The sequence below is a fragment of the Passer montanus genome, unplaced genomic scaffold (assembly GCF_014805655.1).
Source record: "Passer montanus isolate IOZ18808 unplaced genomic scaffold, ASM1480565v1 scaffold15, whole genome shotgun sequence".
Classification (NCBI taxonomy): Eukaryota; Metazoa; Chordata; class Aves; order Passeriformes; family Passeridae; genus Passer; species Passer montanus.
Window position 1 is genome coordinate 7,060,913 of NW_024362051.1, and position 18,344 is coordinate 7,079,256.

Below are 18,344 nucleotides of genomic sequence, written 5' to 3' on the forward strand. Positions count from 1 at the left end.
CCAGAACAATCATATACTTCTTGGACATTAGCACTGGAAGGCAGCCAGGAAACTTAATGAGCCTGCTGACATTTGCACTGGACATTATTCATGAAATCAGCCACAACAATTACTCCTGATAACAGAGATCTCCCTCCTCCAGGAGCCTGGCCACATAGTAAAGTCACTACACTCATATTTAATCACTACACCAGTTCCACCAGCTCCCAGAAACCAAAAAGTCTTAAGGACAAGTTCCCCCCACACACAGGGCAAGCCCTGCCTGCAGCCATGGAGCCTCTGCACTGCCTGCATTTCCCTGCTAAAAATAGTCAGATACTCCAGCTGGGGAACAAGGGCACACTGGGCTCCTGGTCTGAACCAAGATCTAGTTTTACTTCCAGATCCAGCTGGTTGAGATAAGCATCCAGGGCTGGAGTGACCAAGTGCTCAGAGCCAGCCCCACGGCAGGGCCTGGCGACGCACAGGCGCGGCAGAAGCCTCCGCTGAGGGCTCCTGTGTGAATATGCATGTGCTTATGTAACTGGGAGCCTCACTCACAAAAGAAAGGCCTAAAAATGTCACCGGGAGTGGGAAAGGCTTCCTGGAACACCCAGCAAGGCAGGAAGAGGGGCTGGTGCAGTCTCGGATGCTGCACAGCAGGATCTGGATCACTGCAGTGGAGTTTCCCCACAGAGATAGAATTAAATTCTGACACATAAGGGACATCTACAGGCAACACTCCCCAAGCTCTCTCACTGCCCAGTTACCCAGGGGCTGAGCAGAGACCCTGTCTGTCACATGTTTCCCCCAAAGGCATCCCTGGCCCTTCCCTCCAGCATGCCAGGCAAGCGCCCTTGGTTTCAGCTTCCTTCTGGGGTCACCAAATGGTCAGGCCAATTTGCACAGATAATTATTTCTTTCTTTCCATCCCGCCCATCACTCCCCAAGAAACCATTTTGTTTGGTCCAAGGTCACTAATTTGACAAAATCAGCCAAAAATGAGGGCACCACCTTTCAGTCCCCAATTGTTGCTGGTAAATGTGCCACTTGCAGGAGGCCGTGGCAGACACATCCTAACCATGAAGGAGATGCAGAGCAGAAAGGGGTTTCTTCCTCTTGGGCTAAACTATATACTTTTAAAATGCAGTAAAGCACCAGCCTCATTTCCTGTGCCAACAAAGTTCCTGCTGAACTGTTTGGAATTCAGGACACTGCAATGAGGATTTAAGCAACCCAACAGGGAGTGGTGTAATCAAACCACAGCAAATGCTGAGGAAAATAAATACTTCAGAGCTTTTAAGTATTTTAAAATTAAAATAAATAAGCAAACAAACATTTTAACTTCAGCTATGAGGCCTTTAAAGTAGAAACTGGGTTGTTGTGAGATTTTTTTAATTGCAAATGAGTGTGGAAGGAGGATAAAGCAAATGTTTATCCGACAAACAAGCTTTTCATTAACCTCTTCTGCATAAAGGCTGAGCTGCAGAACAGGTCACAGGACTGGGACATACCCAACTCCAGGTCAGGAGGACAGTGAACAAGTCTAAAGGAAGGTAAGGCAACAGGAATATGCACTAGGAATAAGCTGCTTCCTCGGTGCTGGCGTCCACTCCTGAGTCAGGCAAGCACTGATGCTTCCCTGCTGTGCCTACTCTAAAAATAACTTCTTTTTTTTTTTTTTTTTAAATCAGATTCTGGCACCTTCCATTGGCTCTGATTCCTAATTTCAGAGAAGGGAAAAAGGCTTTAATCCAAGACAGCAATATCTCTATTTAAAGGCCACATCTGTTTCCAGTCCTGCCGTGCCCGCTGCAGACCCCGAGCAGCTGCTGCTGCTCCCCTGGGACCCTCCAGCCATGCAGGACCTGCTGCCAGGGTGGGATGGGCAAAGCAGTTGCCCCCTCAGCTTGATTTAGAGCTGAAGTAGCAGCTGGCACCTGCCTGGCTGCAGGAGCAGTCCCGAGCTTGGGAGAAGTAAATTTCCCACTCTGTGGAGGAGAAGGGTAAAAGCCTGGAATATCTTCTCTCTGCATACTGCCTAAGGAAGGAGCAAGCCCAGATGTTTTCCCAGTCTCTTCAGCCAAAAATCCATTTGTTAGAGACTCCCAAGAGTGAGAGCCAAACCTTGCATCAGCTTCTGCTGCATGTCAGCAGCATGAGACAATGAATCAATTACCAGACTCTGCATAGAAATCCCAATCCAAAAATCCCAACCCTCTAAAATATTTCTTTAGCCACTGTTCTGAGTTGGCAGGAGACCATTTTCAAGCCCCCCCACTTCATACATCTTTGGTAAATAACAAATAATTATTATTTTTGTATGGTTTTTTACCTTCCAAACAGTAAAAAGATCCAATCAGGTCATGTACAGAAAACATTCATAAAACTGTCTTCCACTGTACTGTACTCAGCTATAGCAAAAAGAGCAAGCAGGGACAACAAACCTCTGCTCTATGCTGAAAGGGCCTGTGCAACTGCAGAGGTTGGTACAACAAGAGGGACAACAAGAGAAAGGAGAAGAATCTTGGAGTGATGAGAAAATGCTGTCACCACTTGACAATTAAAATAGATTTCTGTGCTAGCAGAGAATTTTTGTCATCCTGATGGCCTAGGGGTATAAATAAGCCAAAACTGCTGAAGATAAGGATATATTTTATTAAGCCAATTGGTATTAGTTGCGGGGTGGCAGAGGAAGGGGAGAACACACAAATTCCTGAGGCATTCCAAGGGCAATTCTCCCTCCCTGATCCTGGCAGGACTTGGCTCTAACACTTCTCAGTGATCCAGGGATGGCAGTGCTCTGGTCACAGGTACAGAACATGTATGAGACACAGCAAGAAGAGGAACAAGAAAGCTCCTGGTGAAGTCTGGCTGTGACAATTAAGCTGCCAGATTTCTGAAATATTTTGCGCATGAATACACACAGATATATGTGTGTATGTATAGACTGGTATACACATATATATACTTTCATATAATTTGGTTTCTGATATGTATCTCAAGCATTAGCAGATAGGAATAAAAGTGAGGAAAAACAGCTTGTCTGTCATGAAGTTAACATGAAACAGCAGCCTAGGAGTCTGTCCTCAATTTCCAGCAGTTCTTTGAACTCCAGCACATTTCATGCTTATGTTCCATTCCCATTTTCTGCCTTTCTCCTGTTATTCAGGTCTGTTGTTTTGAACGTGCAGCTTATGCTTACATTTCCTTCCACAGCCTTGCATTCTCAACAATCTTTTCTTTTACAAGTTCTTTTACAGTCAGCTAAAGAAATACTGGGTTTGATTGTGTAAAGCTCAGATGAGGGAAGGAGCATTTTGATTCCCCTGGGCGCAAGGCCAATAAAAGCTTTTGAACAATGCTTCACAGGACTGGAAAAAATTGGTTACTAAACTTGCACTTCCCTTTGCAGGCTGCTTGGCTCAGGCAGAGGGATTCTGCTGTGAGCTGGTGCCATTTGCTGTTTCCCCTGCTGGCCCTGCCCCAGGGGCACCTCAAAGCCCACGCCTGCGGGAACGCGCCCGGAGCCTCCGAGTTTGCTAGCTCAGGATCAGCAGGGAGCACCCCTGAGCCCACACCTCACACGGAGCAGGATTTCTGGAGAGTTTTACAGTCCCTCTGGTCCCAAGCACTAGTGTGTGTGCAGCCCAGAGGGGCTGAGCAGGAGAAGAGCACACGTGAGGATGTGCAGCAGCACCACACCCAGGTCCAGCCTCAGCCCACCCAAATGCAGGCACCCAGTAAGGGCCCTGAAGTTACAAACCACACAACCCTCAAGCTCTTCTGTGGCCTCCCACAAGTGACCATTTACATTTAGGAACATGGTTTAGTGGTGGACCTGGCAGTGCTGTGTTAGTGGTTGGACACAATGATCTTAAATGTCTTTTCCAACCTCACTGATTCTGTGACTTTACAATCTCCCCACTGTGACAATTTGGAGATGAGCTGAAGGACTGGAGGCACGTGCCTATCCCCAGAAACCTACAGCAGGTAACACAAGAAACTCAGAGCAGAGAATGGGGCTGGAATTCACCAAGCACCATAAACACTGCTCACCCTCCTCGCCAGGACTCCAGACTACACAAGATGTGCTGAACGTTTCAATCACAAAAACAGTATTAACCAGTGCCTTTCTCCCCTTTTTTATTAAAAACACTGAAGATACTAGAAAAATACTTCCTTCCTTCCTTTTGGTTCTGGGCTTCCTTTTGTTTTTCTAGTCAACATGCAATAGAAGCCAATATTCCTCCCCCGCCTAATGAAATTAACTTTTTTTTTGAGGTTTTACAGCAGGTATTAAATGCTTTACACAACAGTAGATGGGAGTTTCTTAGTTTTCCAGAGAGGGAAAGTAGTTGGTTCTGAGCCCCAGGGCTTTTAGCATGATATGGATCTGAGAGTCATAACTTCCTGCAAAGAACAACCAAGTGAAGGTCATTTTTATGTGCTTTTAGGATTCACATTATTTTAATTTTCCTTTCCACATGATCTCTGTTGGAGAATGGCCCCTAAGGAGCATATCATGATAACAGTTCCTGGTGTAAGATCTAGAAACATTCCAGCATTCTTACATTCACTCTTGTTATACAATTTACTGTACCTTTTCTTCAGAGGAGACTGTGAGCTTGTCACTTGATATTAAACTGCAAACCTGGTCCAGACTAAGGCTAAGAAATTCTTCTCCTAGCATCACCTCAGGGAAGTGCTGCTCTGTTCAACAAATGAAAAGGGAGAACAGAAAATTATAATGAAATCCACGTTTTCAGTCAGTGGCAGGACCACAGCATGAGAGAACAGCTCTGAGCACCCACGACAGACCCACGGCAGCTGTGAGTGGAGCACAGACAGCAACCAGCCCCAGAGCAGCACAAAGAAACCTGATGTTATTTCCAGCAGCACCAGCCCCATGAAATACTTTCATAAATGACACTAAACTTTCTGAAAAGCCACTGAGACTATTCCATTAGCAAATACAGTTAGAAATGGCAATTGAGACAAGGGCCAATGTACAAAGTAGTAAATAACCTGGCCACCACAGCATCCACCTTCCCAGTAGTTTTCCCCTTTCCACTTAAGCCTACAATTGTGCAAATTACTATTTCTCCCTTTTTTGCCTCCAGATCCCTCCATATTGTAACTCTGGGAGCCACTTGAAAACAAAAAGCATGAATATAACCCCAAACTGGAAGAATTATGACTGAGCATCATCAAATCTGTCAAGCTTTATATCTAGCCAAAAGGCACACGAAATAATCACTTCTTAAAAAATAATTTCTAGGTCAAATATGTCATTAGCCAGCTGCAGCAATTTTAGTTTTGCAAGAATTTCTTACATATACTGCCAATTTAATCGCACCTGTCACTTTCTAAGTCCCATTTATCCTTGGCTGAATTACAGAAACATGAATCTCAGACACTTTATCTGAAGCAGCTTCTTTCAAGTTCTAATTCTGTAGCTTTGAGAAGCTCAGAGTCTCGTATCCAAAAAGCTCTCTCTGCAGCAAGATCTGCCTTGAGTTTTCACATCTGCAAAGTGCTTTGCCTGACAAAAAGCAGCACCACAGGGACATGAGCTGGCATAACTTCCAGAGAGGAGATTTTTGGAGCCCCTAAACAGCCCCTCACCAAAGCTTCTGCTGCAGAGTTGGACTCTGGACTTGGAGTCCCCAGTCACAGACCCTCCTTGCTCTACTGAGGACCAAAATCCCACAGCTAAGCCAAAGGCTCTGATTAAAAATAGCAGAATGTGGATAAAATTTAATACTCTGTTATGCTGGAAATATACATATGATCTAATGAACTCTTTAGGCCTCAAATATTTAAGAGGCAGGAAACACTCCCCACACAATAACCTGGATGCACTCTGACTTCTGGGCAAAATCTCATATTCATTCATTCTGGACTTGCATCTGGCAGCAGAAAGGTATTTGATCTCTCATTATTAGTTGGAAGCAAGGGAGAACATTTACTGATTTTAATAAAGGAACTGGTGCCTGCATCAAGGAGGCTCCTTCACCTACTAAAGTTATCCATTGGCCAGAACTCAGCATTTCTCAAGTAACTGAGCTCATGCATGCATGGACTCTTGAGCTTGGGGACTTCTGTCTTGGTTGAAGGCTGTTACATAAACAACATAGTGAAAAGAATTTTAATGGCATTTTTATTAATGGAGTTCCATTAACATTACATGGGCTGCTGTACTAACTGGGACCTATGAAGGCCAATAAAACAACAAAGCAGACCTTCTAATTGCCAAACAACCAAATAAATATACAGTGAATGCACTGCTTGTTGGGTTAAAGATTAAACAGGGCCTGGAAACAAGGATAATGAGATATTACAAGCAAGCTTTTATACAATTAACCATTCCTTCCAGGGTACCTTTTTCTCCAGGGGATAATACAGCCAGAGCAGCTGAAAAGGTTTTAGTTTTATTTGCAGGAGAATAGGGGAGGACTCAGTGGATACATTTTTATTCCACTAAGCCTACTTATGGTCCAATTAGGGACAAAACTGTTAAAAAGGAAAATGTTGCAGGACAGAGCAGGTGCTCTGGGAAAGAGCAGGTGTATGTGTCCCTATACAAATTATCAGAAAACAGAAAAACAAACTGGGAGAAAACTATCAGCTTCTCCCAAGCAGAGGTCAAGGGCAACTCTGCTGGAGGAGACTGGAAAGTGCTGGGTAATTCAGAGCTTGAGGCTGACTGAAAAAGCTTTACGTTTATGAGGTAGAGGAGAAATGCTGAAAGCCATTGCCTGCACCTGCTTACTGCAACCAAACACATCCACTCCCAAAGAAACATGAGCCCTTGGGGTAAGGGGCCATTGCTGCACAGATCAGAGCCTCAGACTGCAAGGCAATTTTAGCTGAGTGTCCCAGCTCCCACCCCAGGATTTAGCTTTGCCCAGTGCTGTTTATTCCCACAATGGAAATGCCCAGCAGCGCCTGCTGCTCTCCCAGGGCAGGCTCCATGGGAAGGACACCAGCACCAAGGCTGAGCTGTTCAACAGGCACACCAAGAGCTTGCTAGGATCACACTCAGGAACTATTTTGTGGGCTGAAATCCAGAGGATCAAACTTCTTTACCTCCTAAACTCCTCCTTTTTTACCTCCTAAGGTGCTCCCCGTGACCAAGCCACATTTCACAACCTGCAGCACCGCAGAACTAAACAAAGCATTCCCTTCCTGTTTGAATAGCAGAAATCTGCAGAGACCAAGCAGGACTCCGAGCTGGTGTGCCTGGAGGCAGGGTGAGCTGCAGAGGCAGACCCCCTCCCCTCTCCTCCCCTCCTCACCTGCGTAGGCGTTGGCCTGCTGCAGCAGCTCGCTGCAGGCGTGCACGTCGGCGAAGGCGCGGATGCCCAGGCAGTTCGTGGGGTGCAGCTGGGACTGCAGGAAGTCACAGCAGTTTTTTCTAACATCCATCAGTTGCAATAAACTGGCAGCTGGCAACAAAACCTGCAAAGGCACAAGAGGGGAATGAGAGCGAGTAAGGAGGGGTGATTCACAGCTTGCACAGGCTGGAGGCAATTCCCATCCAGACAGGGACATAGCCCTGTGGGGTGATGAGAAGGAAGGTTCAAGTCTTAGCTCTACCCATATCCAGTTCATGCTCTGAGACATGAAAATGCTGTAAGTGGAACTCTTCTCACAGCTTCTCCCCACAAGACCTCAATGCAAAGTGAGGACAAGGTAAAAGCAACCACAGATGCTCCTGAATTTCTGGCTTTGCTCCAGGTAGGTTCTGCACACAGATATAGTTTTCCCCCCAAAAGGGCTTTATATTATTTATAAGCATTGCCACCAGATTCAAAACCCATAGCAGCCCAGCAGTCCTCAAAACCCTGGACTTTGTTACTTCCAACAAAATGTTATTGGCTTGTGAGGAGGGTCCTCAAGCAGTCATGTAAGAGAGGGGGTTCCCAAAAGCTCAAGCAGGCTTTGGTGGCAGCAAGGCTCTTGGGAAAGACAGGTCCAACTATTCAGATCAGCAGCTCTCATGTGCACTTACACATAATGCTGGGGACATTTGTGGATCATGGCTGCAGCTGAATATGAGGTACTGCTTTGTACCTCCAAAACTAAACACAGAAAAAGGAGACAGAAATGGATGATGAATGTGACATCTACTGGAAAAAAAACACCTTTGAGGCCAGTGAGAAGGACAGGAAGTAGAAAACAAAATCCATCAGGACATTACAGTCCATGACATCAGCTACTTCCTTTCTTATGTTCAACAGCAACTGCAGACGTGTCTTATCCCAGCTCTTCCACAGCTCTGGCTGCCTCACACATGTCCTTCCAACCAGGCATCTGTGCTCACCATCTGAACACACATTTCCGGAAAGTTATTGCCAACTCAAAAAAAAAATAAGCAGCTGTTAAACAAAACAAATAGGTTAACAGCATTCACCTCCCTGGATCCCGATGGCAGCAAAGAGATAAAGATGTTCCCTCCTCCCTGTCCCTGCCACCACAGTCCCATTCCACACCAGGGCAGGACACTCACAGCCTGCTCCAGGTCTTTCTAAGCAACTGCTGTGCTCCACTGCAGCTCAGCTGTACACTGGCTCACTGCTGCCAAGCAGCCACCCCAACAGGCAACAATAAAAACAGAAGTCAATTAACCCAGGAGCCTGTTTTGGCCCAAGCCTCTTGATGCCAGGAGCAGATTAGTTTGTGGTTTTGATTAAGTCAAGATAGCAATGCTCTAGCATTGAAACGTGGCTGTGAACCACTTTCTTTCTTGCTGAACCATTTCTGAACACCTGAGCTACATAAGGGCTTTGGGTAGCCAAGTCAGACTCCATGCAAGCCATCTCTGGCTACAGACCAGCCAGAGCCTCCTCTTTGCAACCCCATCAGCCAGGACACATCCCTGCCAGTCCAGGTGGGCTGCTCACCTCTGGTGTCTGGGATGTGCCTCCAGACCAAAAGGAACTCACCACCACCCCCAAATACACCAGCCCCTGCACAAACCAGTGCTGCTGTCATGGCCTGTGCTGCCTTGAGAAGCAGTGCAGAAGGAGCCTTACAGCACTTCAGCCTTCAGGAAAGGGGCATTATCATACAGCACTTCTCAGAAATAGGATATAAAAAGCCTATCAAGAGATGAGGGGATTTTCTCTTTCTTACTTCCCAGCTGAATGTCTCAACACTCATCTTGTTTTTTACCAGGCAAGGCAAAAAGCAAGCAAAGGATTTCCGTGAGAACAAACTCTGTTTCCTTTAGAAATAACAAGAGGAAATGCCCTGCCTAAACATGCAGCAGGACCAAACTGCAACCCCATTAATATCCAGGCAAGTTACTCACATGGGTCTGGATTTGGCTCTTAATATTTGAATTCAACAGCTGTGAACGATTTTGTGAGAGCTGGCTTCTCTACCAGATCTGCCTCCAAATCAAAACCCACTCATTTTTTGAAACTATGTCAAAATTATCAGCTATTACTACTAAGACTGACTACTTTGCTTAATTTATGTCCAGAGCTTCATCTATGGGTGTGTGTCTGGAGATATATATATACAAATATAGCATCTAGTTCACCAGCTGTGCCCTGCAGACTCCACACAAATTTCAAGTTTTACACAACACTGCCTGGGCAATTACTTCCATAGACCTTTGATGTCTCTGAACTAGAAACATCTTTCAGCCAAAAGTGCTCTGTGTATATAAGGTTCATTCATTAATGCTGGACTGCAAAGGCTGGGGTTAATTCCCTACTGTGACAGAGTCTTACAGGTAGCCTTGGCCAAAAATTAACTTACATCATTCCTGCTCTGCAAAACTGGGAAAGGAGCATTTCCCCTAGGCAGGGGATGCATTAAAGCTCATAAGCAGCTTTGACAATTTGATCAAATTGGAAGCCAAACAAAAGTACTGGCTGTAAGCCCCAGCTGCACATCCAGGGCCACAGCTGGGACTGCACATCTGCCCAAACAGGGAGACAGCTCCCAGGCACCTGCCCAGGGGAACCCGTGACCAGAGAAACAAATGGATTTTGTGCTTGCAAGGCAGGTAAAATACTCAGTTTTAAACAAGCTGCTCTGAACAGCACAAATAGTGGAGATAAAACGACATTAGCATAATGTGGCTTTGGAGTGCAAGGGGGGCAATCAGGCTTTATTACACCCCAGCTGCTCCCAGGCAGCACATGGGCTGAACAACAGTACTTCCACTTAAGTGTCCACCTGAGCTGAAATAGCCCAGACAGAGGAAGGTGTGAGAGCACCAGGGAGTCAAAAAACCTTGTCAGGAGTAGGAGACAGACAAAGGATGTAGAGATGACAGAGAAAACAGGGGAACAACTGGCAACTTCCCTCCTGAGCTACCTTCTCCAACTTCAAACACACCATCCCTTGGTTAAACAGTGAAATAAAAAAGAGAAGACTGAAGACATCAGGCACAACACAGTGCTCTGGTGTCACATCCATAATTTTCTCCTCAGCTTTCTACAAGGCTGAGCCAATGTAAAGCTTTCCTATGGGTTTAAGGAAGGGCCCCCAGCCCAGAGGAGTCACCCTTGCAATGGACCAGGGACCCCTGCACCCCAGGGAGATGCACAGCAAGGAGCTTTGGCTCCAGGGAGGAACACAACCTTAATTTATTGCTGTGCCTCACCCTGGGCTTGCACCTACTAAAGCTGCAGCTTTTGAACTGAATAGGGGGAAGAGAGATGGACTGACCCATTCATAAACCCTTTATCATCAAAACTGCACTTGCCAGAGAACTCTCTTTCCTTGCTGTGAACTCCTAAGTGTGCAGGGAAAGCTGAGGTGCAAAAGCACTTCTGAAACAGAAATATTGCAGCTGCTAGCAAATCTTTTTTCCTCTTTTCTTGAGACATTTTTTATGAAAATTACTATGCCTGCAAAGCTGACAGGTTCAATATCTACTTCCTCCAGAGAGCTGATTTCAGATTTGTTCCCTGTGTATGAGCCACATCTCAAACTGTGGCAGTACACAAGGACACCTCACACACGTGGTCCATGGCACATCATTCCTAACAACTTAATTGTGAAACCAGGTTCATCAGGACTTTTTCCAGGGAATCGTTACAACCTGAATCATAATGACTTTCTTAATTGGGAGGGCACTTCTCAGGCTGCCTGCCAGTAATGAGGTGTCATAGGTAAGGCTGGTTGGGACACACTAAGGAGGGACTGGATTCACTGCCTAGAGCCAGAGGTCCAGGTGTTGTCCCAGGACTGCCCAGGACAGGGAAGGGCCTGCTCCCAAATCTCTTCATTCAGCTCTGCTCAAGGACACCATGCAGAGCTCCATCACTGAGCTACTGATATGAAAGTTGGAAAGCAGGCAGCAATGTAACCACTTCAGCTGCAAAATCAAGAGCTATTTGAAAAATGCAGGTAATTGATATGTTAAAAGCACCAGCTACCCCACACATGTAGGGAGCAGCAGACCCTGTGCTCTGATGTGTGTTTATGATTTCCATTGAGATCAGCCCAGGAACCTGAGCACCTGTGAAGTTCCCCGAGAAACTCACTTTAGTTTTCCTTCCTTTTACAGAAACTGCATGATACAACTTCCTTCTAAAGAAATGTATCAAGCTCCATCTTCAAATGAATGAGGTCTTTGTATCATGCATATCAAAATTTACAACCAACCTTGACGTGGGATGCAACAGAGGAGGAACAACAGAAGGCAGCAGGTGTAGAAATCCCAGGATGGATTTTCCTGAAACTACAACACGACTGCAATAAAGACAGAAATTCTGTCTCTGCTCCATGCCTTCCAAACAAGTGGGAGGCTCAATCCCAAATACATGTTCACAGGTAAAACTTCCCTATTATCCATCAACCCTGATCCTACTGCTGCACCTATACTGCCTTGAAATCCCACTCTAAGAATGAAGTTCCAATGGATAAAGCACAATTGCATTTGTTGGGGTAATTCTCACCCTGCACCCCAGCAGGGTTAGAAGAGAGTATTCCCTCCACATGGGCTCAGGATGTGCTGAAAATCTCATTTGCCTGCACATTTGGGACATAATCTTGAGAAGGAATTGGATGGCAACCCCCAGGAACTCACTACATAGATGATGACTGGAACTGACCATACAGGCTTGGCCCCTGGTGCACATATCTATCCTTAGATAAAAAACAAAACAAAAGACACTGTGTCATTTCATTGCACAAACAGCTACAGAAATACGTGCTTAGAAAAAGAGTCTCGCTTCCTGAGCCCACACCAGGCCTATAAAAGCAAAACAAAATACAGATTTCTATTAGAAAAGAAATAACAAAAGAAGTTGAAAGGCTTCTTGTGAAGGGCTGGGCACTGCTCAGCATTCAAACAAACCTAGGAACATTCATTCTGCACTCCATGCTACCTTTACTGTTCATCTTTTTCTCATTTCTATCCTGCTCTCATCTTATTTTTCTCACTGACAAGACAATGCCTTTTCATTTATTCACAGGTTCTGATAACTTGGCTGCATCTGCTCAGTTAATGCCATTGAGCAACACTTTTTCTTTTCATAATTTCTACAATGACATTACCTGGCACCTGTACCCAGAAATTGTTTCTTCCAGCTACTGAGAACGTCTGAAGAACTCCCTTAAAAAAGCACCCTTGCCCAGCTAGAGATTGAGAACACATGACAAGGAAACAGGAGAGCTCAGGAGATACCTGCTGGGAACAGAGAAAGTCTCACTGTGCTCAAGCAGGGCTGCAAAGAAACACTGGTGACACAGCACAGACAGGCACTGCTGAGGTGCCCTTCCATGGATGATGCATGGATGGATGGATGGATGGATGACCCAAAGCTGTGCAGCAGGACAATGTGGTGATGTAAAGGACCAAACCTGCTCACTTCTTTCTAACACTGACGCTGCTGATGAAAAACTACAAGAAGCTTAATTTTTGTTTTTAGCCTTCACTTAATGTGAAACTTCTCAATAAATCACAGAATATTCACTTCTGTAACCTTTTCTTCTTGTGGCTAAAGGTGAATATTAACCTGTTTATGGCATTTTGTTCAGAGTAAAACACCCAAGGACAGGATACAAACTTCTCTTTCTATTGGTTTCATAACACAATTATATTAAATTCCATGAAACATTTTCAGCATGAACACTTTAAATATGTAATAAAATTTAAACTAGTCAGTTAATCTTGCAGTAGATCAGCTTCATTTCTTAGCTCCTACGAATTAATTTACCTCTAGCATGAAGAGTTAATATAGAGTGGATATTGAAATAAATGCTGCAGTAAAAGGACTTGCTTTGCTAGATTGGGAAAAAACACTTAGTATTCAAAACTTACATTTTCTTTTATCTTACTGCTGAGAGATGAAAGCCAAAATGTAGCCAGGGATCTGCTTTAACTCCCTGTAATCCCTGGGCCACAGAAGGCAGGCTTTGGTTATGTTTTACTAAAAAATAGGGCTGTCTAGTAGCTCAGGAAAGGCAACACCTGGAGTTTCACAGACCTTCTGGGCAGGATGGAGCTGCTCCAGCTCCCACAGCACTGCTCTCACCCCTTTTGGTGCAGCTGGAGCACCAAAGCTGGAATGCAGCTGGGGTCACTGCCCAAGCCCCATGCAAGGCAGGCTCAGCAGATGGGACCCCAAGCTCTGCACGTCCCACAAGCCAAGTGGGAGCTTCTGGAGCACCCCAGGCCCAGCAGCATGGAAGGAAAGCACACCTTTCACAAAGCACGTGGATACAGTCTCCATATTCCCCACAGTGACAGGGACCAGCCTGAGGGTGTGTAAATGTCATTTCTCCTCCAGCAATGGGAGGTCTCAGAGGTGCAAGGAGCTCCACCCCAGTCCCCACTGAGTGATGTTGTGCCAGCTCCTGATGAGCCTGATGTGGGTCACACAGCAGACAGCCAGGCCAGGCCACCCAGGGCTGGGTTTGAGTCTCAGCTCCTTTGCCATAATGCACCTTGAAGGGCTCCTCTCTGAGGGCTCTCAGCCTCCCTGCAGGGCAGCCAGGCTCCACATCCTACCAGAGGGACACTGCCAGGCTCAGAGCACACCAAACAGCCACATTTGTAAAACCAGAGGGCAGAAGGGGCATGAAAAGGCCCCACAGATTTGGGTCATGAAGGATGGTGCAGGGCTGCACTGCAAAGTGGGAGCAGCTCAGGGGTTTGTCCAAGCTTCTGGACAGGGCAGCAAGAACCTCCCTGGGGGCTTGGAGCAGAAGAGCTCACAGCAAGAACCCCATTTCAAGCAGAACCAGTCTAATTTTGCTGTGTTAATTAGGTCAGCAAAACTCTCCCCAGCATCACTGACAAAGACTTGCTCCCCTGGCAGTGTCCAAGTCAAAGTGAGGAGAACAGGCTCAAACTGCCACTTGCAAACAAAACCAGACCAACTGAAAAGCACGTCCACACACAAGCTCTCAGCATCCCTCCCAGACATCAGTGCCTAAGTGCAGAGCTTTCTTCTTACCACAAATACAAGCAGAGTCTAAGAAAGAGCTTTGCCACAGCCACGTGACACTGCAAAACACTCTTCCAGAGCACCCTTCTTTATTTGAAGGCAGCCTTTCAATTACTCTTTCCACTTCTGAACAAATATTTACCTCTCAGAAATTCAAGACAGAGCACACACACCAAAAAAAAAGGAAGAATGTCCTCATTTGAACAATGTATTCCACTCAAAGCTCTGTGAAACAATTCAAACTACCCAGAAGAATTTAAAAACTAACAGCTACATTCCTCTGCCATGGCCTTAAAACATTTGACTCACTGCTTGTTTGAGTCTATTCTGACCTTCGACAGACTGACCCACAAGTCAGCACAGCTTCTTGGAAGGCAGATGCCTGCTCTTGTTACAACAGCTCCACACAAAAGCTAAATGCAACATGACTTAAGCGCGGGGAAAGCACGAAAGTGCCTCAAGACTAAACAGAGGCTGGAAGCAGCTCTTTTCAAGCTCAACCTTTTACTTTCCACAGCCTGAGGAGATCCCTCACCCCCGAAGAACCTGTGCCTTTGAGCTGCAAGCTTTCCGCTGGGCTCTCCCCAGGAGCAGCTGAAGCAGACCCACCTGCACGTTCTCCTCCGTGACCTCGATCTCAGCGGTGTAGATGTAATCAATCAGCTTCCTCAGGGTCTGCCCATCCACGTCTTTGATCTCAATCTTCTTGGCCTTACTTTCAGACATGTCTCCTGAAATTCAGTTCAAAAGGACAGTCACGGTTTGCTCTGCAGGACCTTGCTCCCCACATTGTCCTGGTGTCTGACTACAAGACTGCCTGGCACCATCCCTCACCACTGAAGAACCACCAGTGAGATTCCCAGAAGCCTCCTAATGCCACCTAAAAAACAGCTGAAGATTGTGGACACTGTTGTAAAACAACAAAAATCAATAAATGCAAAAAACTCAATTTCTTGACAGAAAATAACCTGCCATGGTTCACCTGCATTCAAACAAATATAAGAGCTAAAAATAAACCCCCAGTATGTCCCTCAATCATGTCTCAGAACAGGGACAGACTCAAAGAGACTGTGGATGTGTCTTACAAAGGCCTTTGAGAAATATAGTTTTATATCCATTTATTATTTTTTTAAATATATATACATATGGACACAATGAATATGAATGAAGATGAATGAATATAAATTAATATGTTACAACAGCAACATTAAGGTATTTTTTTGGTATATCCTACATTAAAAGCAATGCAGTGTTATTCTCTTTCTTTAGAAAGAAGCTGAAACCTGCTCAGGAAAACAAGCACACAGGCCAGCAGTTACACCCAGCATGCAGCAAGCTTCTCTCCTAAATTACCCTGCTGCAAGCTATCCATCACTACACCTTGTGCAAAGCATCCACACAGAAAGATGCAGTTCTCATCTCTCACCTTCCCAACCTCACACCTTTGGATCCAAACTGTATCCCTTCCCCAGACCCATAACTCAAAAGCACGTGAAACTAGAGCAATAATTTCTCCCTGAATACACAGGTAAAGCCCCATAGCTGTGTAAGAGTCATTCATGGCTTTATGCACACCTTCACTCTCCCCGTGACCATTCATGACGCAGAGCTTTATGCACACCTTCACTCTCCCCGTGAAACAGGAGCACATCAGAGGAACAAAAACATGCAGTGGGGAGGAGAAAGGACTCCCCATGGCCCTTCCAGCATCCCCACACACGCTGACCTCACCCAGGAGTTAATCACCAGCATCTCCACAGAAGAAAAAGAACAAACTCCCAAGCGGAAAGAAAATGATAGGTGGAAAAACAAAGCTAAACAAAGGAGAGCATGAAGAAATGTCAATTCTTAAACCTGGGCATGAATAATCACTACTCTCAGAAATCCGGTGACTCAGTACTGCTGTGGGATTAAATGGAAAAATATTTCCTGCAGCCTATAGAAGTAATTACAGCCTACATCTCTGTGCAGCATTCCACAGGACGTGGCCAGGCACAGTAAGTGCCCAGCACAGACTCAGATGCTAAAGAGGGCCCAAGCTTGAGCAAAACTGGATCCTGCTAATTGAACTTTGCTGACTTTCCCTATGTGAATAAGAAGGTAAATAATAGGAGTGGGGTGGGACCATGAGTGTTAGAACAGTCAACAACGTCCCAAGAACTGAAATAATATTTGCCCCAAATTCAATTTTTAAAATGGAATAATAAAATGTTATTCAGAGAAGCTCATGAATACAAATGTACCAGTACAAAGGGATAAATGACCTACATTTGGGAGGCCTTCAAAGCAGGTAGGACTTTTTCATTGACAAAATGTCATCTTCACACACTTCCTCCCCCTAACAAAAACTCCAAACATCTCCAGAGACAAAAGGGTGCCTCTGAGGACAGAGCAGACCCCATCAGCCCTGTGGTGCTGGAGGTTCCTGTAAGGAGCACCCAGTGAACCCCCCTGCACTGGGAGGGTGAGTGGGACCCTGCAGGACCCTGCAGGTGTGGGGAGGGGCTCAGCCACACACACCCAGAGATGGATGCAGAAATAGCCTGCAGGGACCAATCTGGTAACATCATCTGCCGTGGTGGCATCCATGTGACACAAGCAACAAAAATAAAAGCTGTGTGGGCTTCCCCACCCACCAGCAAGCTGCCAGCCCTGCATACCAACAGGTTCCTCTGGCTCTGCTGCAGAACCAGCCCAGGCAGCCCCGGGAGGGTCTTGTGTGCTGTGCCCACCACTGGGCAGGATCGACCCAGAGCCATCCAGCCCCTCCCACGTGTCACAGGTGGACAAGTCTCCATGCTGTGGAATGGGGAAGAACCTGGAGACACCACAAGGGAACCAAGGCAGGGGTTGGTGCAGACCAGGAGCAGGCAACAGACCCGGGGCAAGCCTCTGGAGCAGCCTGTGGGCAGTGAGTGCTGGATCATTGAGGGCATCTCATCTCACATCTCCTCAGAAAAAAACCTACACCTTAAACCCCACAAAACACAACTCCTAGGGTGACTTTCATAAGTTGGACTCCAGCCCTACCTGATACCTCAATTACAGAATTATTCCAATCACTAGCATCTCCCACACGTGAGAAAGGGCTGCCTTGCAGGAGGCACTGCACAGACCCCATCCCTGCAGCCAGGCAGACACGGGATGAGGTGAGAGGGAGCAAAGGCAGGCAAAACAGGCAGGGTGGCTTTGAGCAGACCTCTGTAGGGGACAGACTTAGCAGACACCAGCCCCCCGTGGAGGCATTCCTTTCCTGCACCACACTCAACACCCAGCAGTGCCTTTCCCAGTCCCCTCTGATCAGGGCAGAAGAAGAGAGCAGAGCTCTGTTTTGACACAAGATGAACCACACTCCAAACTGCAGCAGCCCACAGTGCTGTGTTTACCCAGCACAGCAGCCTGCCCTGCTCCTACACATTGCATTTCCCAGTGCAAAGCCACAGCTCTGGCTGTTTCCTAAGTCACAGATGTGCTGAGGGAGCTTATGAGTGCACTGGATAACAAAAGCACAGCCTCTCACACATGTGAGTGCTTTGAAACAGCACATAAGACCTGCAAGGGAAGTTTCTGCTTCCTCCTTCAGCACTTCCAAAATTCCTAAGGTATCTGACAGGAGCAGTCCTAGCAGTGTCACTCAGGTATTTGTTACCCTTTCTGAAACAATTGCATTTTCTTCTAAATGGACAGACATTACTGTCCCACATCATTGCCACAGAACAGTGCCAACAAGGACCAGCATCCAAAATGCTCCAGAAAGCCAGCATGGAAAGGGACACTCGGGAAGTGCTGTTCCCATCTCTCCTTCAGCAATGGAAGATACAAATGGAAAAAGTGCCTACCCAATTTCAGACTTTCAAGGAATACCTCAGAGAGGAATGGCTAACCAGAGGACACAGAGGACACCCATGGCTTAGGAAAGACCCCAAGGTCATCACAAGGTCA

The 18,344-nt window shown here is 46.2% G+C and overlaps 1 protein-coding gene across 3 annotated transcripts in view; it reads right to left on the reverse strand.

Moving 5' to 3' along the window:
• Positions 1 to 18,344, reverse strand: part of KLHL3 (kelch like family member 3) — a 48,100-nt gene that overhangs the window by 17,080 nt on the left and 12,676 nt on the right. For all 3 annotated transcript variants that reach the window (XM_039701350.1, XM_039701351.1, XM_039701352.1), the window contains exons 4-6: positions 15,012 to 15,133; positions 7,281 to 7,443; positions 4,583 to 4,692 (exon numbers count right to left, since the gene is read on the reverse strand). In XM_039701350.1, the coding sequence (XP_039557284.1) occupies positions 4,583 to 4,692; positions 7,281 to 7,443; positions 15,012 to 15,133 (395 nt within the window). The remainder of the gene's footprint in view (positions 1 to 4,582; positions 4,693 to 7,280; positions 7,444 to 15,011; positions 15,134 to 18,344) is intronic.